Source organism: Schistocerca cancellata, chromosome 1 (genome assembly GCF_023864275.1).
Source record: "Schistocerca cancellata isolate TAMUIC-IGC-003103 chromosome 1, iqSchCanc2.1, whole genome shotgun sequence".
In the NCBI taxonomy this organism is placed as follows: Eukaryota; Metazoa; Arthropoda; class Insecta; order Orthoptera; family Acrididae; genus Schistocerca; species Schistocerca cancellata.
Window position 1 is genome coordinate 1,279,531,069 of NC_064626.1, and position 25,870 is coordinate 1,279,556,938.

Sequence of the window (25,870 nt, forward strand, 5' to 3'; positions counted from 1 at the left end):
ATTATCCCTTTCTAAATTTTTCTAACATATCGTACAGATACTCTAGCATACTAGACAGCGAGAAGATAACCTTGTTTTACTTTCCTGTCTTGATTCTTAATCACACGATTTTATAATTTTCCTTGCTTCATTGTTTACTACCCTCTGTCCCTTCTGCGATCTGAAAACATCGCGGAGGTATGTGATGCAACTCCAGCGGCCAATGGCTCATCAGTTGTTGAAGTATGCATTTTTCTTGACAGAAGAAAAATAAAACAAAACTATACAGATATAAATAACAGTAAAGTATGACGTAAAAACGAAGAATGCTGGAGCGTTTAAATGGCGAAAAACGAAACACTACCCAAAGGCAATAAAACTTAGTTCACAGTAAGGCAAAATTTATCGTATGGGCAATACTACAAAAATACTACCACTGCTCATATTCGCCGTTCCGATGTGAGCATATGGCCGGGCTACTTTTCCGCTCCCCGCTTCAAATTTCCCACGGCGCGCGCGGCGCGAGAAACTGTGCCTCAACCACAACGCCGCGCGACCTGGCGCAGGCGCGTGTCGCGTCCCAGTCGCGTCCCAGTCGCGTCGCGTCGCAATTTGCGCGGTCCCATTTGAACCTGTGAGTTACAAAAACGCGCGCTGCGCTGCGTCGCGCCACACGCGCTATACGCGTCTCAATTTGCGCCTAGCCTAAGATTCCACATGCCGCAGCGAACCAAGGATCTTATCGGCCACGAAGTCCACGCGGTAATTACCAGCCGTCGCCACCTGGTCACTGAAAGAGAGAGAGAGAGAGATATGTTGCGGCATTAACCTTTACATCGTCCTCATCGTCGCTGCTCTTCCCTATGGCGGCGAGAAATCGCCCTGACTCTACCACCGCCAGTGATGTTGCCAACGAGGGAGATCAATTTACACCCAATCGCGCCGCGATGTATCCACACAGTACAGTCACCTTGTCACTAAGACATGTTATCGGAATTGATCAAATACGAAATGTAATTTTTATATCACACACATTTGTAATAATCTTCTTTATGTTTGTGCTGTAACGACTCTGTATCTACCTTTCTGTTGATTCATTGAATCATTCGAATAAGTTTGAACCTAGTATTACTATTAAGTACCGAGTGCAGTGACCTCTCTCTCTCTGTTTGACAGTTCCTTAATGACAGCTTACACTTACAATGACAATAATTCAGATCTCCTATGGAGTTAGAAATAAAATTTATTTTAAATGATATCACTTTCTAGGAAAAATTATTCCAAGTTTCACACAGCAACTGATCTGCTCAGCACTGAAACAGTTCCAGTGTGCCGAGACCGTGACCTGTTTGAACATTAGAGGCAATCGGTATCCAAAGACACAATGACACGTGGAACAATGGCCAGTACTAGCTATCATAACTGCCTACCTGCTCATTGTTCCCACACAGGGACTAGTCACTTGTGAGGTAACGGGCGAGTTGTGGCGCCCTGAAAATATCCTAAGTTCGGAGTTGGCGTAGTGCCGAACGTTAGGCGAGCAAGAGGGGTAGCCCCAACGTGTGGTCCAGCCAAAGAGTGGCTGGGAATTCCATGGTGACGCTATGTCAATGAAGCAGACACGCCAGGAGTGCCAAAGATGGCGGACTTTGTGGAACCTTAATGGCAGACATTTCACAGTTCTTATAGAAATTAATAGAAGCCAGGTGAATCATGACACATCAAAAAGTAACATGTACATTACCATTAGTTGCACGACAGTTCTGATGGTGTAATCAGATTTTCAATATCTTTATTAGTTTAAAGTTTAGTAGCTGACAATAAATTATACAACTAACACCCAGCAACGAATTTCCGAAATCTAAATGGTTCATCCGATTTTGTCGATCGACGTGCCTTTAGAAAGCTATTAGTGTAAACCTAAATTGGTATAAATCACAGGCGTGTAACTTGAATAGTACATGAGTGGCCAATTACTATCGATCACGTCATGCCATAAGTACTCCACAGTTACACGAAAAAACGGTAGCAGCTTGCTTATAAATATATTTATTCATCTATGTCTTTGTTTATATCCGATATATACTATTCATGAAGAAATTGGTCGAATATTTACTGTGTTTTAGAAAGCGCAGAGACTTTAGGCTACTGGCCAACTTTTGTTTCTATGCCTTTGATATATGTTTATTTAACCTGTTTATGTATTTAATAATATGTGTTAGAGCGTGTTTATGGTTTAGCCGTAGGAATATTTATTTAATTTCAAGTTACTTAAATGTAAATTCAGTATTGCATATCTGTTTCAATATGTCTGTCAGTATGTTTATTTAATCTGCTTATGTATCTGATAATATGTGTTAGAGCGTGTTTATGGTTCAGCCGTAGGAATATTTATTTAATTTCAAGTTACTTAAATGTAAATTCAGCATTGCGCATCTGTTTCAATATGTCTGTGAGTGTGCGTTGGCTTGGAGACATGACGGGAGCGCTCTAGCCAATCACAGCGGTAGTTACTACGGTAGGCGACTACCGAAGTCAATGGAGAGACTGTGTGGACGTGGGGGAGGAGCATCGGGTGGCAGAGGACACGGGGGAGTGAGGGATGGGAAGTCACAGGAGATACTTGGATAGTTTTGAGCAGTTTGCGTGTGGTCGCGGGAGATAGAAATATTTCGTAGTGCCGACTTGTGCGCCTGTGAGATTTCCATGGCTTCTGCAGTGAAGATGGAGCATGTGTTTAGAAGTGAATGGTTCCAAATGGCTCTGAGCACTATGGGACTTAACATCTGAGGTCATCAGTCCCCTACAACTTAGAACTACTTAGACCTAACTAACCTAAGGACATCACACACATCCATGCCCGAGGCAGGATTCGAACCTGCGACCGTAGCGGTCGCGTGGCTCCAGACTATAGCGCCTAGAACCGCTCGGCCACTCCGGCCGGCTTAGAAGTGAATATCTCGCGAGTATGTTGTCGTTCATAACTAATTACGTGAAGTAGGAATCTATTGTTTCCCTGTTATTCAACTTATATTTTATTTAATTGCTGGACCATCGACACCAATAAGTTGGTCGGTTGGTTGGTTTGGGGAAGGAGACCAGACAGCGTGGTCATCCGTCTCATCGGATTAGGGAAGGATTGGGAAGGAAGTCGGCCGTGCCCTTTCAGAGGAACCATCCCGGCATTTGCCTGGAGTGATTTAGGGAAATCACGGAAAACCTAAATCAGGATGGCCGGACGCGGGATACACCAATAAGTGTTTTGTAGTAATAAACGACATTCTTACAGCTACGTCAACTATCGTGCTCATCATTTAAAGCCGTTAAGAAAAGCACCTGCAGATTTTATTTAATTCCAATGTTTCATTTATAAATTTATATGTTACATTCATAATTCGCAATTGCCAAGTGACAGAAACCTTCGACCATTCTATTCATGTGTGTATTCTTATCGTATACAGTAGACTCAGGTGTATTTGGCCTGTAATGCGGCAACTACGTATCCCAGCGCCTAGACAACGAAACCAGCCAAAACTTTTAATGTTTCAACTCTGAGTCGGAGGGTACGTAGTTGAGGGCCACAACACCACTCATCATTTTTCTTATTTTTGAAAGCCCGCACAATCCACCTGAAAGTATAATGTGTTTGAGAGTGCGTTTTGAAAATTGTGTTTTGCACATAGAGTAATCAACGCTCTAACTAACCGAATACATACAACTGCATTGGAACAGGTACTTCCTCGCATCACTGATACACAGGTGGCCAGTCGCTTTAATGAGACCTACGCCTGTGATAGAGGTCAATATGCAACAACCACCCACAGACGGCAAGTGCCAGCTCTAAGAGTGGGGGTACATAAAGCATGTCGGAGGGACGTAGAAAACAGCGCAGTCCTTGTTGTAATGGAGCGATTTACCTGAGATCGAAAACTGCACAATCATTGGCTTTCGGGTCAAGGGTGGAAGTATCTCCGAAATGGCTAAGTCTTTAAATACACTCCTGGAAATGGAAAAAAGAACACATTGACACCGGTGTGTCAGACCCACCAACTTGCTCCGGACACTGCGAGAGGGCTGTACAAGCAATGATCACACGCACGGCACAGCGGACACACCAGGAACCGCGGTGTTGGCCGTCGAATGGCGCTAGCTGCGCAGCATTTGTGCACCGCCGCCGTCAGTGTCAGCCAGTTTGCCGTGGCATACGGAGCTCCATCGCAGTCTTTAACACTGGTAGCATGCCGCGACAGCGTGGACGTGAACCGTATGTGCAGTTGACGGACTTTGAGCGAGGGCGTATAGTGGGCATGCGGGTGGCCGGGTGTACGTACCGCCGAATTGCTCAACACGTGGGGCGTGAGGTCTCCACAGTACATCGATGTTGTCACCAGTGGTCGGCGGAAGGTGCACGTGCCCGTCGACCTGGGACTGGACCGCAGCGACGCACGGATGCACGCCAAGACCGTAGGATCCTACGCAGTGCCGTAGGGGACCGCACCGCCACTTCCCAGCAAATTAGGGACACTGTTGCTCCTGGGGTATCGGCGAGGACCATTCGCAACCGTCTCCATGAAGCTGGGCTACGGTCCCGCACACCGTTAGGCCGTCTTCCGCTCACGCCCCAACATCGTGCAGCCCGCCTCCAGTGGTGTCGCGACAGGCGTGAATGGAGGGACGAATGGAGACGTGTCGTCTTCAGCGATGAGAGTCGCTTCTGCCTTGGTGCCAATGATGGTCGTATGCGTGTTTGGCACCGTGCAGGTGAGCGCCACAATCAGGACTGCATACGACCGAGGCACACAGGGCCAACACCCGGCATCATGGTGTGGGGAGCGATCTCCTACACTGGCCGTACACCACTGGTGATCGTCGAGGGGACACTGAATAGTGCACGGTACATCCAAACCGTCATCGAACCCATCGTTCTACCATTCCTAGACCGGCAAGGGAACTTGCTGTTCCAACAGGACAATGCACGTCCGCATGTATCCCGAGCCACCCAACGTGCTCTAGAAGGTGTAAGTCAACTACCCTGGCCAGCAAGATCTCCGGATCTGTCCCCCATTGAGCATGTTTGGGACTGGATGAAGCGTCGTCTCACGCGGTCTGCACGTCCAGCACGGACGCTGGTCCAACTGAGGCGCCAGGTGGAAATGGCATGGCAAGCCGTTCCACAGGACTACATCCAGCATCTCTACGATCGTCTCCATGGGAGAATAGCAGCCTGCATTGCTGCGAAAGGTGGATATACACTGTACTAGTGCCGACATTGTGCATGCTCTGTTGCCTGTGTCTATGTGCCTGTGGTTCTGTCAGTGTGATCATGTGATGTATCTGACCCCAGGAATGTGTCAATAAAGTTTCCCCTTCCTGGGACAATGAATTCACGGTGTTCTTATTTCAATTTCCAGGAGTGTAGTTCGTGCGCCGAAGTGGCTAAAGCATATCGTGCGTGGTCAAAATGGCGCTGTTCCAAATCGACGTCGAGGCCATTGTGGTGCTCCACAGGCCGTGGATTGAAGGCTTGAACGACGGCTCCGGTAGTGGGTACGGGCGATTAGAAGTGCACTCGTCGAGCAACTGATCGCCAAGATGAATCAAGGGGCTGTCAACAGTCACTTCTTAACGACCGTTCTCCAAACGTTGCTGCGTATGGGCATCCGTACCAGGTGCCTGGTTCATGCACCCATGCTGACTTTCGTTCATAGCCGGTGAAGGCTGGAATTTGCAGCCCCATTCCGTTAACCGGACGTCCACTGAGTGACAACAGGTAGGTGTTTTTAGGTGAATCATGGTTCATGCACCGTCGGAGAGATGGGCGTTGGCTTCTACGGCGTGAAAAGACTGAAAAACAAACGACCCTGCAACAATCGCTGGACGTGAACAGTCCGGAGGAGGGAGCGTTATCGTCTGGGGAATGTTTCCGTGGCATTTCGTGGGTGATCTCATCGTTCTGGAAGACAAAATGGTTCAAATGGCTCTAAGAACTATGGGACTTAACATCTGAGGTCATCAGTCCCCTAGTCTTAGAACCACAGAAACCTAACTAACCTAAGGACATCACACACATCCATGCGCGAGGCAGGATTGTAAACTGCGACAGTAGCAGCAGCGCCGTTCCGGACTGAAGCGCCTAGAACCGCTCGGCCATAGCGGCCGGCTCTGGAAGACACAGTGGATCACCACAGGTATCCATCTATCCTCTGCGGCCACGACCTCACCTACATGCGGTTCTTTTTTTCTCGGCTCGGTGGCATCTTCCAGCAGGACAGAGCAACGTGTCAAACAGCTCGCAGTTCACATGCGTGGTATGAGTTTATTGTACTCCACCGGTCACCAAACTGCCCGGATTTAAACGAGGCGGAGAATCTGTGAGACCACCTCGATCAGGCTGTGCGTGCCATACGTTCTCAACCGAGAAACCTGGAGCAGTGGGAAACGACCCTGGGGTCGCCATGGTTCCACGTCGTTGTCGGTACCTTCCAGAACCTCGCTGACGTTCTTCCTGCACGACACGCAGCGCAGCGTTTCGTGCTGAAAGATGTGATTATTCAGGCTTTTGACACGTGGTCACTTTAATGTGACTGGACAGTGTGAAAGCACGCTTTGTACATACTGTAAAATACGGAGATTTTGATATTTTAACTCTGTTGCAAACAAGTATTCAGTAGTAGCCTCTTTAATCTGATTTTCTGCTGTGCAGCAGCGTCAATAGTCAATGCTATAATTAGGCCGAGCGGCCACACTACGTTATATACCCATTCAGTTGTACTATAAAGGAAATGACAGGGTAGTCCTTGACTGTAAAGTACGACAGGTTTATACTTTTCTGTATAATGGAAGACAATAATCTGCAGTCTGTGAGAAAATAAATTAATACAATGCTTACATATTGCCTAGAATGGGGGAAGCCCACGAACTTGGTGTTCATTTAGAAGTTGCTCTTGAATACAGATCCATTTTTTACAGATCACGTACTCTTTGCGCAGTCTCCTTCTTGGGATACAACGTCATGTTCAGTTCCATTTCTAACAGTTGTATGTGATATATCGTCGACTTGAAGCTAGTAATTATATTTTACAGCAGATCTACCTCCATTATTCTCCTCAACTCCTATCTCCAAAAGCCGCACACATATACAGAACTTACGACACTGTCCATTCGATCAGTATTAATCACTTTTTAACAATAATATTTTACACAGAGCAATGTTCATTATTTCACTATATGCGCACGGCTTTCTACTACTACATCATCATCATCATCTAATTCAAACATTAAATGATGTGGCCACTTCGACTCGTGGGTTCAGGTAGGCTTTCAGCAGTCCTCTCCAAGTGGAACGGTCTTGGGAAGTTCTCTGCCAGGTGCTGCCAGCGATCTTCTTGATGCCTTTGCCCCATCTGTCCGTTGGTCTTCCTCTAGGCCTCCGATGCTCTCTCTGACTCCACTCCAGTACTAGCTTCGTCCATCTGTTGTCTTTTCTTCTCGTGACGTGGCCAGCCCACTGCCATTTCAAGGAGCCTACTGCCTCTAAGATGTCATTAACCTTCGTCACAGACTGAACGCCATCTGTCCTTTTCTTATCCTTTCTTGTATAGCCCAGCATTGATCTTTCCACGGCGCTCTGTGCTGTCCTAAGTTTCCCTTTTGTAATTGAGTTCAGTGTCCATGTTTATCAACCATACGTCAGCACAGGAAGAATGCATTGATCAAATACTGATTTCTTCAGATTTACTGGCATTTTTGATCTGAATATTGTTGAATTCCTCCCAAATGCTTGCCAGCCAAGCTTGATACGCCGATAGATTTCTGGCCTTATATCTCCCTTCATATTTATAAGCTGGCTAAGGCAGATATATTCACTGACCTCTTCTAATGGACTATCGTTGACCTCCACATCTCCAGCTGGGACCCATTTGTTGGACATTACTTTTGTTTTGGTGAGGTTCATGTTCAAGCCAACCAACTGACATTCCGATACGAGATCTGTAACTAAGTTTTGGAGCTCTGCGAAGTCGTTGGCCAGTAAGGCAATATCATCAGCAAATCTCAAGTTGGTAAGCCTTCTTCCATTAATTCTAATTCCCTTACGTTCCCAGCTCAGCTCTGACATAGCCATTTCCAGCACAGCCGAGAACAGTTTTGGGGAAATGGGGTCGCCTTGCTTGACACCCCTCATGACGCGAAATTCTTGAGATTATTCACCGACATTAATATAAGCTGAATAAGTTTAGTAGATATTGCTGAGCACTTCAATGTACGCTGTTCCCACTACTTGCTCACTCAAAGCTTGGAGGACAGCTATACGCCTAAAGGAGTCAAACACCCTTTCAGAATCAACAAAAGCACTGCAGAAAGGCAGTTGGTATTCATTTGCTCTCCTTATCACTTCACTAACGGTCAGACTGTGGTCAATAGTGCTAAAATTGCTTCGGAATTCTGCTTGTTCTATAGGTTGGGCTGAGTGTGGGGTCGAACTAATTCGATTTAACAGGACCTTTGTGAAAATGTTGTACACAATTGAGAGCAAGCTGATAGGACGATAGTTTTTGATATTATGAATACTTCCTTTCTTATGTATCAATATACTCTTCGCCTTATTCCACCAAAATATCAGCAGCAATAACTGATGCAAACCATTTCTCATACCAGTATTTGGTGAGTACCTCTAACGCTAACTGCTTACGACTCGCTGTATGTCTACCGACTGATTGATAAGCTGTTTTTTGGTGAAGGCGATAACTTCCCGCTCGCTTCCATATCACCGGTACATCCGATCCAAAGATATGTAACTTTCAACTCTACTCCAGTGAGATTTTATACAATAGTGTACAATATCGAATTGTCTTATGTGTTATTACATAACTCTACTTTTACTTGAAATAAACGAGAAAAGTTACACTAAAATCATTAAATACCTCGAAAGCTATTTTAAATTGCTTTAGTAACTTTTTTAAAAATTTTACATAAATATAGATGTAACAAAAAATACTACTGTCCTTTGCTGATAGTTGTATTTAGTGTAGATACGTTGCAGTGCCTATTATAATTGGTGTATATGGCGACAGATAAGTACCTTTGATAACCGGTATACCTGACAGATCATTCCTATGAATAAATAACAAAAAAGAGTTCTGACGATAATTACTATTACTAAGTCTCTTCGCTCTACATTCTGCAGGGCTTTTACTCAAAGTGCAGTTAATTATATTACAACAGCGTTTGAGTGGCACTTTGAATCTGAAGCTATCGATATATAACAGCATATATTTTTGTATTTATTTACAAGTGGTAGTCAAAGACCGTCTTCTTTTTTTCGTTACCTGTGTCAGCAACACATATTACTAAGTAATAAACGGAGTACGCTCACACGAACTGTGTTGAGTCACAGGCCCACGTATGCACGTGTTTGTGTGCGGGCCTCCACGTGCAACAGATCGCTCGCCTCATGTCACCCAACAACGTGATGCACCTGCGACTGACCGGCGGCCATTGCTGGGATAAAGTGCACCGACAAGTCGCAGGACTAGATAAGTACGCGTCTGTGATTAACAGGCAGCACGGAGAGTCTGCAGCCAGTCGGTGTCGTGTCCCCAGGAAGAGTGACCACCTCCACTCGGCCTCTGGTGAGCGGTGCCTGGACCATGTCTGCTACCATGTGCCTCAAGTGGATGATCATTGTGTGTACGGTGTGTTGCAAGCAGCCTGGCGTGGCTGTCTGGAGGCTCTCTGCAGCGTTCTGTCTTGGTGTCCTCTAGCAAGGCAACAGCCTATGCTGTGGTGCTGTACGTGCCACTGAGTGGAGAGTGAGGGATGGATCCATTGTGCTGCTATGTTTAACAAGCAGATGACCGCCTGTCTGTTCTGTATGTTGCAGGTAGCCTGGAGGGGCTGTCCAGCGGCTCCCCACAATCTGATAGCTTGATGCCCTCTAGCAATTGCAAGATCCCCTCGCTTCTAAACTGGTACTGTCATTACTCAGCTTAGCCGCGAGTCTGTAGAGGCTGGTATATGTGACGTACAGTATAACTGGTCAGCATTTCCACCCGGAATTTGCGAGTGTAAGTCGGACCTTCCTTGATCCGCCTTGGTGGGTCGTGTCGTCGGATTTCCTCCTACCTGTGCGCGGTGCAGCTCTCGTAAATGTCGTCCCGTGCACATACTTCATTGGCGCATTGGATGTCTCTGTCGGTGGAAGCTAATTATCTGAAATTGCTGTCGATCAACTTTGGGGTATCTATTTACATCTATATCTACATCCATACTCCGCAAGCCACCTGACGGTGTGTGGCGGAGGGTACCCTGAGTACCTCTATCGGTTCTCCCTTCTATTCCAGTCTCGTATTGTTCGTGGAAAGAACGATTGTCGGTATGCTTCTGTGTGGGCTCTAACTGTCTGATTTTATCCTCATGGTCTCTTCGCGAGATATACGTAGGAGGGAGCAATATACTGCTTGACTCTTCGGTGAAGGTATGTTCTCGAAACTTTGACAAAAGCCCGTACCGAGCTACTGAGCGTCTCTCCTGCAGAGTCTTCCACTGGAGTTTATGTATCATCTCCGTAACGCTTTCGCGATTACTAAATGATCCTGTAACGAAACGCGCTCCTCTCCGTTGGATCTTCTCTATGTCTTCTATCAACCCTATCTGGTACGGATCCCACACCCCTGAGCAGTATTCAAGCAGTGGGCGAACAAGCGTACTGTAACCTACTTCCTTTGTTTTCGGATTGCATTTCCTTAGGATTCTTCCAATGAATCTCAGTCTGGGATCTGCTTTACCGACGATCAACTTTATATGATCATTCCATTTTAAATCACTCCTAATGCGTACTCCCAGATAATTTATGGAATTAACTGCTTCCAGTTGCTGACCTGCTAATTTGTAGCTAAATGATAAGGGATCTATCTTTCTATGTATTCGCAATATATTACACTTGTCTACATTGAGATTCAATTGCCATTCCCTGCACCATGCGTCAATTCGCTGCAGATCCTCCTGCATTTCAGAACAATTTTCCATTGTTACAACCTCTCGATACACCACAGCATCATCTGCAAAAAGCCTCAGTGAACTTCCGATGTCATCCACCAGGTCATTTATGTATATTGTGAACAGCAACGGTCCCATGACACTCCCCTGACGCACACCTGAAATCACTCTTACTTCGCAAGACTTCTCTCCATTGAGAATGACATGCTGCGTTCTGTTATCTAGGAACTCTTCAATCCAATCACACAATTGGTCTGATAGTCCATATGCTCTTACTTTGTCCATTAAACGATTGTGGGGAACTGTATCGAACGCCTTGCGGAAGTCAAGAAAGACGGCGTCTACCTGTGAACCCGTGTCTATGGCCTCTGAGTCTCGTGGACGAATAGCGCGAGCTGGGTTTCACACGACCGTCTTTTTCGAAATCCATGCTGATTCCTACAGAGTAAATTTCTAGCCTCCAGAAAAGTCATTATACTCGAACATAATACGTGTTTCAAAATTCTACAACTGATCGACGTTAGAGATATAGGTCTATAGTTCTGTACATCTGTTCGACGTCCCTTCTTGAAAACGGGGATGACCTGTGCCCTTTTCCAATCCTTTGGAACGCTACGCTCTTCTAGAGACCTACGGTACACCGCTGCAAGAAGGGGGGCAAGTTCCTTCGCGTACTCTGTGTAAAGTTGAACTGGTATCCCATCAGGTCCAGCAGCCTTTCCTCTTTTGAGCGATTTTACTTGTTTCTCTATCCCTCTGTCGTCTATTTCGATATGTACCACTTTGTCATCTGTTCGACAATCTAGAGAAGGAACTACAGTGCAGTCTTCCTCTGTGAAACAACTTTGGAAGAAGACATTTAGTATTTCGGCCTTTAGTCTATCATCCTCCGTTTCAGTACCATTTTGGTCACAGAGTGTCTGGACATTTTATTTTGATCCACCTACCGCTTTGACACAAGACCAAAATTTCTTAGGATTTTCTGCCAAGTCAGTACATAGAACTTTACTTTCGAATTCATTGAACACCTCTCGCATAGCCCTCCTCACACTACATTTTACTCGAAATTAACATTCAGAATGCCGTAATATCACTTTTATACCTATTAGATCAATAATGAAACACTCGTGTCACAATCTACTCGTAACTGAGAGCATGGCTACCATCGAACAAGACAGGAAGAGCTCTTAACGCCGACTGCCGACTTTGGCGCGCAGTCCGTATCTCTCACTAGTTTCGTCACAGTTCGTGGATTTGCCATCAAGTTCGTACTTACTAAGATACGCATTTGTTGACGAACGGGTGTGAATTTTGACGAGGCAAAATTATGATAAATAACTTTAAAGATCCAGAGGCTCCTCCTAGTATTCATGTTGTCATAAATGACTTTAATTATTAAATATAAATAAACAAAATCGGTGACTCTGGCACCAAGATGGCGGTACTTCCCGTCACGTGTATTTCCCGGGCTGACGCTTGTTGCTACGGTCCAGCGCCGAGCCCCACCCCACTACGCGCGACATACGGTCGCTTCGTCACCCAGCCAGCCAGGCAGCGTGGGAAATGCTCTCCGACTCATGGCCGGCGACGGACTACAGCACTTCCTAACTATGGTGAATACATCAATGAGAGACAATAATTTATTAATACTGGCAAAAATGTCTTCCTCACGTAAGAGGCGCCTTACACAACAATGTGATTGCCTCCGCTACGCCACGGCATGTACTACTGAATGGTGAGACGTGTATGGACCCAGTGCGCCGCTACGTGTGACAAGTGGATGACCATAGATCTATTCCACGTGTTGAAAGCAACCTGAAGTGGATGTCCAGCAACTCCCTACAATCTACCGGCTTGCTGCCCTTTAGGAACGCAACCACTTCTGCTGCGTCACTACACGTGCTGCTGACTGGCGAGTGGCACATAGACCCAGTGTGCCGCCTCATGCTTGTGCCACCACAGGTCACAAGTGGATACCTGTGTGTCTGTTCTACTGTTGCAGGTGGCCTAGAGCTATTGGCAGCTGTCGATGGTTTGCCACCTCCGTTGCACCACTGTACATGCTACTGACTTGCGTGTACACAGTGTGCCAGTACATGTGACAAGTGGGTGACTTTGTGTCTCTTCCACATGTTCCAGGCAGCTTGCAGTGGCTGTCTGGTGGCTTTCCACGACCTGCCAGCTATATGGCGCCCAGCAACACGACCACCTTGTAACCTCCCCCTCACTTATCGACCTTAATGACAGTGAAAAATTTAACCGCGTGTACCTAATGGAAATTTGTGAAAAGCAATCGTCACCGAAGTTAATCTGTCGGTAAAGAGGGAGGAAAGGGTTACATCTAAATGAAAGGAAAAATGCAAATGAAACTGGTGTAAATTAATTTTGAAAAGGGGTAAAGTTAATAAAGGAAGTAAATGTAGGGTCGTTACGTTAACAATTAACTGACGTTAATTAGATATTTGAGATTTGGGGAAAATTACGGTCGCCAGTCCTATGGACAACTACTATAATAACTGACAATGAAAGGTTATTGCACGTATAATTAGCACTAAAAGCGTGGCAACTGAAGGTTGACACGTGTTGTGTGAAAACGGAATGTTTGTTAGAAGTAATACATTTCGCTACACTCTGACTTAATTGAGCAAAAAATTAATAAAACCGGAAAATTGAAGGTTACTTTAGTGACTGAAATTAATAGTGAACTTTGTTATTGTAGCCAGCTATGAATAACTTAACTGAACTTTGAAATTAAAGCAGTAAAATCGAATGATATTACTTTAATGCTGGCGTTTGAATTTCAACGACACTCGGGGTCATTCCGGAAAAGGAAGGGACCCTGCTTCGTAATGCAATTGCGACAATGAGCTACAAAGGTTCATGCTAAGTTGCTGTAATTTTGTGAGGCAAATGGAACTATTTAAAAAAAAAAATGGTTCAAATGGCTCTGAGCACTAGGGGACTCAACATCTATGGTCATCAGTCCCCTAGAACTTAGAACTACTTAAACCTAACTAACCTAAGGACAGTACACAACACCCAGCCATCACGAGGCAGAGAAAATCCCTGAGCACGCCGGGAATCGAACCCGGGAACCCGGGCGTGGGAAGCGAGAACGCTACCGCACGACCACGAGATGCGGGCGAACTATTTTAAAAGCTGAGGTCTGCATACAGTTCTAAAACTTTACGTGCTTCCAGTCTTCCTTGTTGCTTGATTGAAGGTTTGAAGCCGTCGATCGAGGAGGTGGCGACAGTCACTCATTGTCGGTCGTCGCTGTTGCAGAAGCTGGATGTTGGCGCGCCTTCTTCTCGACACGGTCACCAGACGAAACGTGCTCTTGATGTGCGCCAGCTAATGCTTCCCGTCCGCGACACCGTGTCAGAAACTATCATAGCAAGTCGAGCGCAATTACATGCTGCCAAACCCTGAAAGCGCGGCAACTCGCGGGAACGTCACACAACACACCTGCTCCACTCGCTACTCCAGCCAGACTCTCTCTGCTCTGCCCGCGCTCCACGCGACAGAGTTAACACTACCAAAGATCCTAAACACTTTGGTTCTCCACACGACCTATCGATGTAATCGTTCGATAGCATAGTTTTCCCTAGGACAGACCCAACGTAAAAATACAAATAGTAAAACAATTACAATATATAAAAGTACAGAAATGTCATATCTTCACATAACAAAATAAAGAAAAAAAATATATAGTACAGGGTGATTCAAAAAGAATACCACAACTTTAAAAATGTGTATTTAATGAAAGAAACATAATATAACCTTCTGTTATACATCATTACAAAGAGTATTTAAAAAGGTTTTTTTCACTCAAAAACAAGTTCAGAGATGTTCAATATGGCCCCCTCCAGACACTCGAGCAATATCAACCCGATACTCCAACTCCTTCCACACTCTCTGTAGGATATCAGGCGTAACAGTTTGGATAGCTGCTGTTATTTATCGTTTCAAATCATCAGTGGTGGCTGGGAGAGGTGGTCGAAACACCATATCCTTAACATACCCCCATAAGAAAAAATCGCAGGGGGTAAGATCAGGGCTTCTTGGAGGCCAGTGATGAAGTGCTCTGTCACGGGTAGATAAGTGCCAATGTGGTGGCGCTCCATCCTGCTGAAATATGAATTGTTGTGCTTCTTGTTCGAGCTGAGGGAATAGCCAATTCTCTAACATCTCCAGATACTGTAGTCCAGTTACATCTACATCTACATCTACATTTATACTCCGCAAGCCACCCAACGGTGTGTGGCGGAGGGCACTTTACGTGCCACTGTCATTACCTCCCTTTCCTGTTCCAGTCGCGTATGGTTCGCGGGAAGAACGATTGTCTGAAAGCCTCTGTGCGCGCTCTAATCTCTCTAATTTTACATTCGTGATCTCCTCGGGAGGTATAAGTAGGTGGAAGCAATATATTCGATACCTCATCCAGAAACGCACCCTCTCGAAACCTGGCGAGCAAGCTACACCGCGATGCAGAGCGCCTCTCTTGCAGAGTCTGCCACTTGAGTTTGTTAACCATCTCCGTAACGCTATCACGGTTACCAAATAACCCTGTGACGAAACGCGCCGCTCTTCTTTGGATCTTCTCTATCTCCTCCGTCAACCCGATCTGGTACGGATCCCACACTGATGAGCAATACTCAAGTATAGGTCGAACGAGTGTTTTGTAAGCCATCTCCTTTGTTGATGGACTACATCTTCTAAGGACTCTCCCAATGAATCTCAACCTGGTACCCGCCTTACCAACAATTAATTTTATATGATCATTCCACTTCAAATCGTTCCGCACGCATACTCCCAGATATTTTACAGAAGTAACTGCTACCAGTGTTTGTTCCGCTATCATATAATCATACAATAAAGGATCCTTCTTTCTATGTATTCGCAATACATTACATTTGTCTATGTTAAGGGTCAGTTGCCACTCCCTGCACCAAGTGCCTATCCGCTGCAGATCTTCCTGCATTTCGCTACAATTTTCTAATGCTGCAACTTCTCTGTATACTACAGCATCATCCGCGAAAAGCCGCATGGAACTTCCGACACTATCTACTAGGTCATTTATATACATCGTGAAAAGCAATGGTCCCATAACACTCCCCTGTGGCACGCCAGAGGTTACTTTAACGTCTGTAGATGTCTCTCCATTGAGAACAACATGCTGTGTTCTGTTTGCTAAAAACTCTTCAATCCAGCCACACAGCTGGTCTGATATTCCGTAGGCTCTTACTTTGTTTATCAGGCGACAATGCGGAACTGTATCGAACGCCTTCCGGAAGTCAAGGAAAATGGCATCTACCTGGGAGCCTGTATCTAATATTTTCTGGGTCTCATGAACAAATAAAGCGAGTTGGGTTTCACACGATCGCTGTTTCCGGAATCCATGTTGATTCCTACATAGTAGATTCTGAGTTTCCAAAAACGACATGATACTCGAGCAAAAGACATGTTCTAAAATTCTACAACAGATCGACGTCAGAGAGATAGGTCTATAGTTTTGCGCATCTGCTCGACGACCCTTCTTGAAGACTGGGACTATCTGTGCTCCTTTCCAATCATCTGGAACCTTCCGTTCCTCTAGAGACTTGCGGTACACGGCTGTTAGAAGGGGGGCAAGTTCTTTCGCGTACTCTGTGTAGAAGTTACAGTAGCACCTTCGAAGAAAAAGGGGCCAAAAACTTTATTGGCTGAAACGGCACAGAAAACGTTCACCTTAGGCGAGTCACGTTCATACTGAGTTGTTTCCCGCGGATTCTCAGTGCCCCATATACAGACATTGTGACGGTTGACTTTCCCGTTAGTGTGGAAAGTTGCTTCATCACTAAACACAATCTTTGAAACGAAAGATTCATCTGTTTCCATTTGAGCAAGGATAAAATCGCAGAAATCGTTTCTTTAAATCTTATCAGCTGCAGACAGTGCTTGAACCAATTTCAGACGATAAGGTTTCATAACTAACCTTTTTCGTAGGACTCTCCATACAGTTGATTGTGGAATTTGCAGCTCTCTGCTAGCTCTGCGAGTCGATTTTCCTGGGCTGCGAACAAATGCTTGCTGGATGCGTGCTACATTTTCATCACTCGTTCTCGGCCATCCAGAACTTTTCCCTTTGCACAAACACCCATTCTCTGTAAACTGTTTATACCAACGTTTAATACACCACCTATCAGGAGGTTTAACACCAAACTTCGTTCGAAATGCACGCTGAACAACTGTCGTCGATTCACTTCTGCCGTACTCAATAACACAAAAAGCTTTCTGTTGAGCGGTCGCCATCTTAGCATCAACTGACGCTGACGCCTCAAGCGAACAAATGTACAACTAAATGAAACTTTATAGCTCCCTTAATTCGCCGACAGATAGTGCTTAGCTCTGCCTTTTGTCGTTGCAGAGTTTTAAATTCCTAAAGTTGTGGTATTCTTTTTGAATCACCCTGTACAATAGATGGAAATAGGAAGATATGCATTTTTGCCGTTAGAACCTCTGCTGCGCTGCTTCATGGCTGGGTTATGGGGCCTGAACCACGCGTATCACCATGTGTCAGAAGTGGACGTCCACGTTTCTATTTGGTATGTTGCAGGCGGCCTGGAACGGCTGTCCCCGCTGCCTTCTGGCGACGCAACCACCTTTCAAGTGCAGTGTGTGGACTACGTGCGTCACCCAGTGCCACAGCAGAACCACCTCGCCTGTGCTCCGTGTGTTGCAGGCAGCCTGGAGTGGCTGTCCAGCGGCTCCCCGCGGCCCGCCAGCTTGCTGGCCCCCAGCAACACGACGGCCGCCGCTGCGGCGCCGCTGCACGTGCCGCTGACTGCCGAGCAGTGCGTGGACCAGGCGCGCCGCCACGTGTCGCAGGCCGAGCTGCTGGACAGGGGGCGCCCGCTGGCCAGCGAGTTCGAGCTGGTCGCCTTCTCGCACTTCACGCTGAGCCGCGTCTACCCCGTGGAGCTGGCGCTCGGCAAGCGCGTCGTCGAGAAGCCCATCGGCTTCCGCAAGCTGGACCTCCTGGAGGCTCTTATGCAGGTCAGCATAATGTTGTTGTTGTTGTTGTTGTTGTTGTTGTGGTCTTCAGTCCTGAGACTGGTTTGATGCAGCTCTCCATGTTACTCTATCCTGTGCAAGCTGCTTCATCTCCCTACTGCAACCTACATCCTTCTGAATCTGCTTAGTGTATCCATCTCTCGGTCTCCCTCTACGATTCTTACCCTCCACACTGCCCTCCAGTACTAAATTGTTGATCCCTCGATGCCTCAGAACATGTCCTACCAACCGATCCCTTCTTCTTGTCAAGTTGTGCCACAAACTCCTCTTCTCACCAATCCTATTCAATACCTCCTCATTAGTTATGTGACCTACCCATCTAATCTTCAGCAACTTCTGTAGCACCACATTTCGAAAGCTTCTATTCTCTTCTTGTCCAAACTATTTACCGTCCATGTTTCACTTCCATACATGGCTACACTACATACAAATACTTTCAAAAACGACTTCCTGACACTTAAATCTATACTCGATGTTAACAAATTTCTCTTCTTCAGAAATTCTTTCCTTGCCATTGATAGTCTACATTTTATATCCTCTCTACTTCAACCATCATCAGTCATTTTGCTCCCCAAATATCAAAACTCTTTTACTGCTTTAAGTGTCTCATTTACTAATCTAATTCCCTCACATCACCCGACTTAATTCGACTACACTCCATTATCCTCGTTTTGCTTTTGTTGATGTTCATCTTACATCCTCCTTTCAAGACACTATCCATTCCGTTCAACTGCTCTTCGAAGTCCCTTGCCGTCTCTGACAGAATTACAATGTCATCGGCGAACCTGCAAGTTTTTATTTCTTCTCCCTGGATTTTAATACCTACTCTTAATTTTTCTTTTGTTTCCTTTACTGCTTGCTCAATATACAGATTGAATAATATCGGGGAGAGGCTACAACCCTGTCTCACTCCCTTCCGAACCACTGCTTCCCTTTCATGTCCCTCGACTCTTATAACTGCCATCTGGTTTCTGTACAAATTGTAAATAACCTTTCGGTAAAGCATACTAGAGATCAGAAATGAGCTCCGTGTACTCGGTTTAAATTTTGCTAGAGAGTCCTGTGTCGTCATTACTGAACTCGCGTCTCCGCGTCTCCATAGATTCGACTCTCAAGTCTCCGCTGCAGCCCACTCGTCTGCTCCTGGATCCAAATGGGCACGAGTCGCTCAGAAAGGAGAGCAAGTACACGAGTCTGCAAACTCGCGGCATTCTCGCTAAATACGCAACTGTCCACAAAGAAATTTCCGTCATTAAATTGCAAATTATTGTTCATTTATTTAGGCTTAACAGCCATTCTCAAGTGCAAGCTGCAATGTCACATAAGTCTCTTTTCTTCTGAGAGTACCTCTTGCAATTTACGTTCTCAATGATTTACTGGAAGCAAATTGTGTACCAGCATGACGACTGATCAGTTAACAGTCAATATCGCGCTGTTTAGACACACATTTATGTTGATAAAGCTTTTTCGAAAACTGCGGTAAATTTATTTTAATATTTAATATCTATTCACAGAACGTCTAACAATTACGTTGACAGATACACACTTTCAAGGCATTACCTAATCTGTAACGACAGCATCAGAAATCTTGACATCAGGTTGCAGTTCAGTCCGTATATGGTGATTTATTATTAAAATAAATTACAGGAATGAATCATAAGCTACATATCTCGCTTGTAGCCCATAAGCGCAATTTGACATAACCAAATGAATACACGAGGCGTGTTTTTAAAGAAAGTACCGTTTTGAAATTAACAAAAAAAACATGCTAAGTTATCTCAATAATTTTATTTTTACATGAAAGCCTGTACCTTAATCTACGTTTCTACATAATTTCCGTCAATATTGAGAGACTTGTCATAACGTTGTACCTGTTTTTGAACATCCTCCTCACAGAAGTCTGCCGCCTGACTTGTTAACCAATGCGTCACCACTGTTTTGACTTCGTCATCGTCATGAAGACGCTGACCGCCCAGGTGTTTCTTCAAGTGCAGGAACAGATGGTAGTCACTGGGCACAAGATAGGAGCTGTACGGAGGATGATCTAGAGTTTCCCATCGAAAAGATGTGATGAGATCTTTGATCTAATTCGCCACATGCGGACGGGCACGCTCTTGCAGCAAAATGATGCCCTTGCTCAACTTGCATGGACTTTTGCTTTCATTCTGGTGTGACGTACGCCACCCATGCTTCATCGCCCGTAACAATTTGGCTTAAGAAATCATCACCGTCGTTGTGGCACCGCTCAAGGAAACTCACGCACTGTTCAAACGTTTGGGTTTTTGCACATCCGTCAACATTTTCAGTACCCAACGTGCGCACAATAATTCAAGTGATCGGTCACAATGCCATACAAAACACTACGAGAAACATTAGGAAAGTCATCCCGCAAGGAGGAAATCGTAAAGCGTCTGTTTTCTCTCACCTTATTGTCCACTTCCTGCACCAAACTTTCATTAACGACCGAAGGACGCCCACTCCGTTGTTGATCATGCGCATTTGTGGGGCCATCTTTAAATGCTCTCACCCACTTCCTTACCATTCCATCACTCATAATGTTTTCTCCGTAAACTGCACAGATCTCACGATGAATATCGATCGTTTTTAGGCCTTTAGCACTAAGAAATCTTATAGCAGCCCGTACTTCACAGTCGGCGGGACTCACGATTATCGGAGGCATCTTAAACACTCAGTACACAACGTAAACAAGGAAGAATCAGACTGTAATGGCATCAGTGCGTAGATTAAGGTACAGGCTTTCATGTAAAAATAAAATTATTGAGATAGCTTAGCAAGTCTTTTTTTAATTTCAAAACGGTACTTACTTAAAAAAACACGCCTCGTAGAAATAAAGCCCTTTTTTCGCAGGGGTATAACAGGGACGTTACTCTCAGTTTTCGTTTGACGCAACACATGTTTTTTCATGGTGCAGGTGGAATAAAGAAGAACAATAATTTTGTTGGCGTTGAACGAAATTTGTGTATTTATCGTCTGAAGCTAGGACTATACTGTGAAACTTATTCCAGATAACACGCCTCCTCTAATGGCACACAGTTGCAATTGTTTATTTTCCATCAGTTGAGTTTCCTCCTACACCCGCCACTGTCCCACAAAAGACAGTTTCGTTAATGGCCACCTGATCCAAACAATCGGTCATTTCTCCTTGTCACTTTGCTACTTTACTCGTACAGCAGCAGGATCGTGTGGGCAGCTTCCATACTAAGGACAAAGCACGACTTAACCTCACACGCCCGGCACGGTTCAATAAGAGGGAACGAGTCGACGAGCACGAAGCGACCGCAGCGCCATCGTTGTCACACGCGTCATACTAGCGAAACTACAGAAGGAACGAAGGTAACCCCTTAGCACTGACAGCCGGCCGGAGTGGCCGAGCGGTTAAAGGCGCTACAGCCTGGAACCGCACGACCGCTACGGTCACAGGTTCGAATCCTGCCTCGGGCATGGATGTGTGTGATGTCCTTAGGTTAGTTAGGTTTAAGTAGTTCTAAGTTCTAGGGGACTTATGACCACAGCAGTTGAGTCCCATAGTGCTCAGAGCCATTTGAACCATTTGAACCTTAGCACTGACGTAACAGCCGCGCCTTTATTTGTGAATTATGCAACCCGAGCGTTAGAACCGTACTCTCTTCGTTCCTGATCTCTACAGCAAACCTCCGCGCTCCTATTACGGCGCTGCTGCCTCCCAGAGATGCACTGACTAGTCAAATTACCCTGACCATCTGCTTGAATCCAGGGTAATCAATGTTTACAGCATAGGCAGCGGCTGGAAGAGTCAGAAAAGATCCAGGCAGCGGCGGACAAGTCGGACTCTTATAAACATATCGATCAAGCCTCGTTGTAACAGTGCTCACCACAGCTGTTCAAGAGTGAGTGGCAGAGGGTTGATACAATGAGCTTGACAGTTGAAGTAGGTCCACAGATCTTCAGTTGTGTTGCAATCAAGGCAATTTAGAGCCAAAGAAAAAGTCTTTTATAATAACCCTCAAGCGATATTTGTTTACGTTTAGATGTACCGAAATATGTACTAGGTCTACAACTTTGATTCCACCTATTTTGCTCGTAAGTTCGGGGCTTTATTCTGAAAAACTTACAAAAAAATTATGATTCATAGTATTGCCCATCGCTGGCCACTACATTCTCCCATTTTACGGTTAGCATACGAATCCCTTGGCTGAAGAACTGGGCGTCTTTTGTGGGGATCCACGAATCGATTCAATTTTACACTTGTTCATATGATCGGAACTACTGGTCACCCAGACTGTATGCCACTGATCGTAAAAGAAGGTAATCAGAGGGAGCAACGTATTGAGAATACGGCGGGAGCGACAGGACTTCTCATTTCAACGATTCCATGTGTATTTCGACGTGTTTTGCAACATGGGGTCGAGCACTGACCTGCTGCAAAATTACCTTTACGTATCTATCGCTGTATTTTGGCCCTTTGTGTTTCTTCGGAGCTGGGCTGGAACGCATCAATTGCTTTCGATAATGATGTCCTGTGACTGTCTTCGTCTGTTTCAGTAGCAACGAAAACGTTCTGTCTTCCACCGCCATGCCGGTCTTCGACATCAAAATCACCGTTCTTAAGGCGTTGCAAACATTCTCTGCACGTTCTTCCACTAATAGTTCCCTCACCATTGCTCTTACCAAGAATTTTAGGAGCCACAGCCGCAGATTTCTTCATTTTAAAGCAGAAAATTAAAACATCCCTCAAATGGCGAGAAATGGGTACGTAAGTTGACATACTTAAACGAGAATAGCCTTATGATGCAATCAGAAATCGACTAATATTTTTATGGCATTATGTTTACAGATGACTAAGCTTATTCTATTACACCTATGACCAACTACCTGAACCCCACTTGCCGCTACTGCCGTCTATTGCAAAACGGCGGAAGCAAAGTTGTAGACCTAATATCATCTTGTCAAAGGGTTCAATTTTATTGAGACGAAAATAATTTGCATGGTCGGGCTCGCAACCGTATTGACCAACAGTATCACATCAACTAATTGTCTCAGAAAATTACACAGAACCATTTTCTAGAGCAATAGGCAATCTACGACAATATGTTTTCTTGCCAAACTGTTTGTATAGCATTTGATCTCTTACTTTTGGCAGGACACAGTACACTAACATCAGTCCATTTTGAGAAACAGAAAACAAGTGTCACTGGTGAAAGTTAACCGCCATCAACTGGCAACAGATACGGTTTGTACTCTCCAGCAGATTCGTTTTCTTAAATCGATATCACCTTACTAGCATACTGACAGCCTCAGTCTGCTTTTGAGTCCTGTAAAAAAGAAAGAAAGGACGTTCAAGTTGTAGCGTTCTGTTGACTGTTAAGTTGAATATAAGTGCACCAACTTTCACAGGACAAGTGCACGTAGATAATCGACTGTTTCGTTGACGAGGAACCGTTCTAGCGTAGGACTTGATCCATTTAGGGAAACCTAAATGTAGGTGAACAGGCTGGGGTTCTGACATCGATCCTCCCAAATGTGTCTTAACTCTGTCTGGGTCTGGAATATTGTGCAGGGTGTCCCACACACGTAGAGCCAAAATTACATAGAACCCTAAACTGGTTATTTTGAGATAAGATACCAATGGTCACAAACGAATACCTCATGTAGCACGAAGTCTTGAAATAGCACTCCGTGAGAGATTTGTGTTTGTAATTAACGATACTACTGTCTGCTGCATTGACTAGCTCGAGAAAGTATACACAATCGTTTGTTTGTTATCTGTCCGTGGCAGAGTGTGTTGATCTCACAATTTTTTGTGGAAAATGGAGCACTACTTGACACAGGAATTTGCATACGATGATTAAACACTTCTCAAAAAGATGCTCGTGACAGGCAGCGGACTTATTTATGCACTGTTGCTAAACTGCTTTTTGCTGACATTCACAAAAATTTGAATTTTTCGGGTCTACGTGAATTTACCACAACATCAACTCATTATCTAGTGACGCTCGGTGTATAGGAAAAAATGCATTAAATAGCACGTCTTCGCCAACAGCTAAAGAGATGTGATGTCACATGACGGTTCAGTCGCCGGCGTTTCTCTTGCAGCTCGATTTTCTAGCGGTCCAATAACGATGAGTAATATGCACCTGTAATAGTTTTACTCTTTTCCAGATAGTCGATGAGGATTATCTCTTGCGAATCCCAAAAAACAGTCGCCATAACCTTTCCGGCCGAAGGAATGGTCTTCGCCGTTTTTGGTACAGATTCTCCCTTGGTAACCCAATGTTTAGATTGTTGTTGGGTCTCAGGGGTATAGTACTGTATCCATGTTTCAGCCACAGTGACGAAACGACGCTTTAAGTCCTGCGGATTCTTCCTGAACAGCTGTAAAACACCCTTGCAACACCTCACACGATTCCGTTTCTGGTCAAGCGTGAGCAATCGTGGAAGCCATCTTGCAGATAGCTTTCTCGTGTCGAAATGTTTATGCAAAATATTATGTACCCGTTCATTCGAGACTCCCACAGCACTAGCAATCTCACGCACCTTATCTCTTTTGTCATCCATTATCATGGCACGGATTTTATCAATGATTTCTGAAGTCGTTACCTCCACAGAGCGTCCAGAACGTTCAGCATCACTTGTGCCCATATGGCCACTCCGAAAATTTTGAAACCATTTATAAACTGTTCTAATTGACGGCGCAAAGTCACCGTAATGTTTATCAAGCTTCCCTTTAGTCTCCTGAGGCGTTTTGCCTTTTACAAAAAAAATGGTTCAAATGGCTCTGAGCACTATGGGACTCAACTGCTGAGGTCATTAGTCCCCTAGAACTCAGAACTAGTTAAACCTAACTAACCTAAGGACATCACAAACATCCATGCCCGAGGCAGGATTCGAACCTGCGACCGTAGCGGTCTCGCGGTTCCAGACTGCAGCGCCAGAACCGCGCGGCCACTTCGGCCGGCTTTGCCTTTTGCAAAGTTATGTTTAATCACCACACGAAATTCTTTTTCGTGCATTTTTTGACAATCACTCGACTTCCTTGATTCACACGAATGCCAAACACAAAGAAACAGATCAATATGGCTGAAAGTTGATGTGCGTTCTTTCCAAAGATGCTACTAACTAAACATGACCTCGATACGCGCCGGCGGTGCCATCTCTCGGATTTTGCACGGACTTTTTAAACAACCCTCGTATTTTCATGGTCCTCGCGCGAAATGTACGATGACGGCAGTAGATCGTTCTGCAGTCAGCCGCAAATGCCGCTTTTCTAAATTTTCTCGATAGTGCACCTCGAACGACTTCCTTCCAGTGATTCCCATTTTAATTCCCGAAGCATCTCCGTACTACTTGCGTATTACGCTCGTAACAAACGTAGTAGCCCGCTTTTGAATTGCTTCGAGGTCTTCCTTTAATTCGACCTGGTGCGTATTCCAAACACTCGAACAGTACTCAACAATGGGTCGTACTGGTGTACTATACTCGGTCTCCTTTACAGTGAACCGTCCCTGCTACAGTCCTTACATCCTCATTTCGTTTCATATTCCTTAGCAGCGTAATGCCTAGACATGAAATCGCTGTGTCTCGGTCAAGCACTGCATTACTAATGCTGTATCTGAGCAATACAGGTTTGTTTTTCCTACTCATCCGCATTAACTTACATTTTCCCACATTTAGAGCTAGATGCCATTCATGACGCCAACTAGAAATTATGTCTAAGTCCTCTTGTATCCCCCTACAGTCACTGAACGACGACTGCTTGCCATACATCACAGCATCATCAGGGAAAATCCGCAGACTGCTGCGCATCGTTTCCGCCAGACCATTTATGTATATGGAAAATCTG

The 25,870-nt window shown here is 45.2% G+C and overlaps 1 protein-coding gene across 1 annotated transcript in view; it reads left to right on the forward strand.

Annotated features, from left to right (window-relative positions):
- LOC126146948 (chondroitin sulfate N-acetylgalactosaminyltransferase 2-like) overlaps positions 1-25,870 on the forward strand; it is a 116,637-nt gene that overhangs the window by 44,638 nt on the left and 46,129 nt on the right. The window contains exon 3 of the mRNA XM_049915658.1: positions 17,573-18,012. Within this exon, the coding sequence (XP_049771615.1) occupies positions 17,573-18,012 (440 nt within the window). The remainder of the gene's footprint in view (positions 1-17,572; positions 18,013-25,870) is intronic.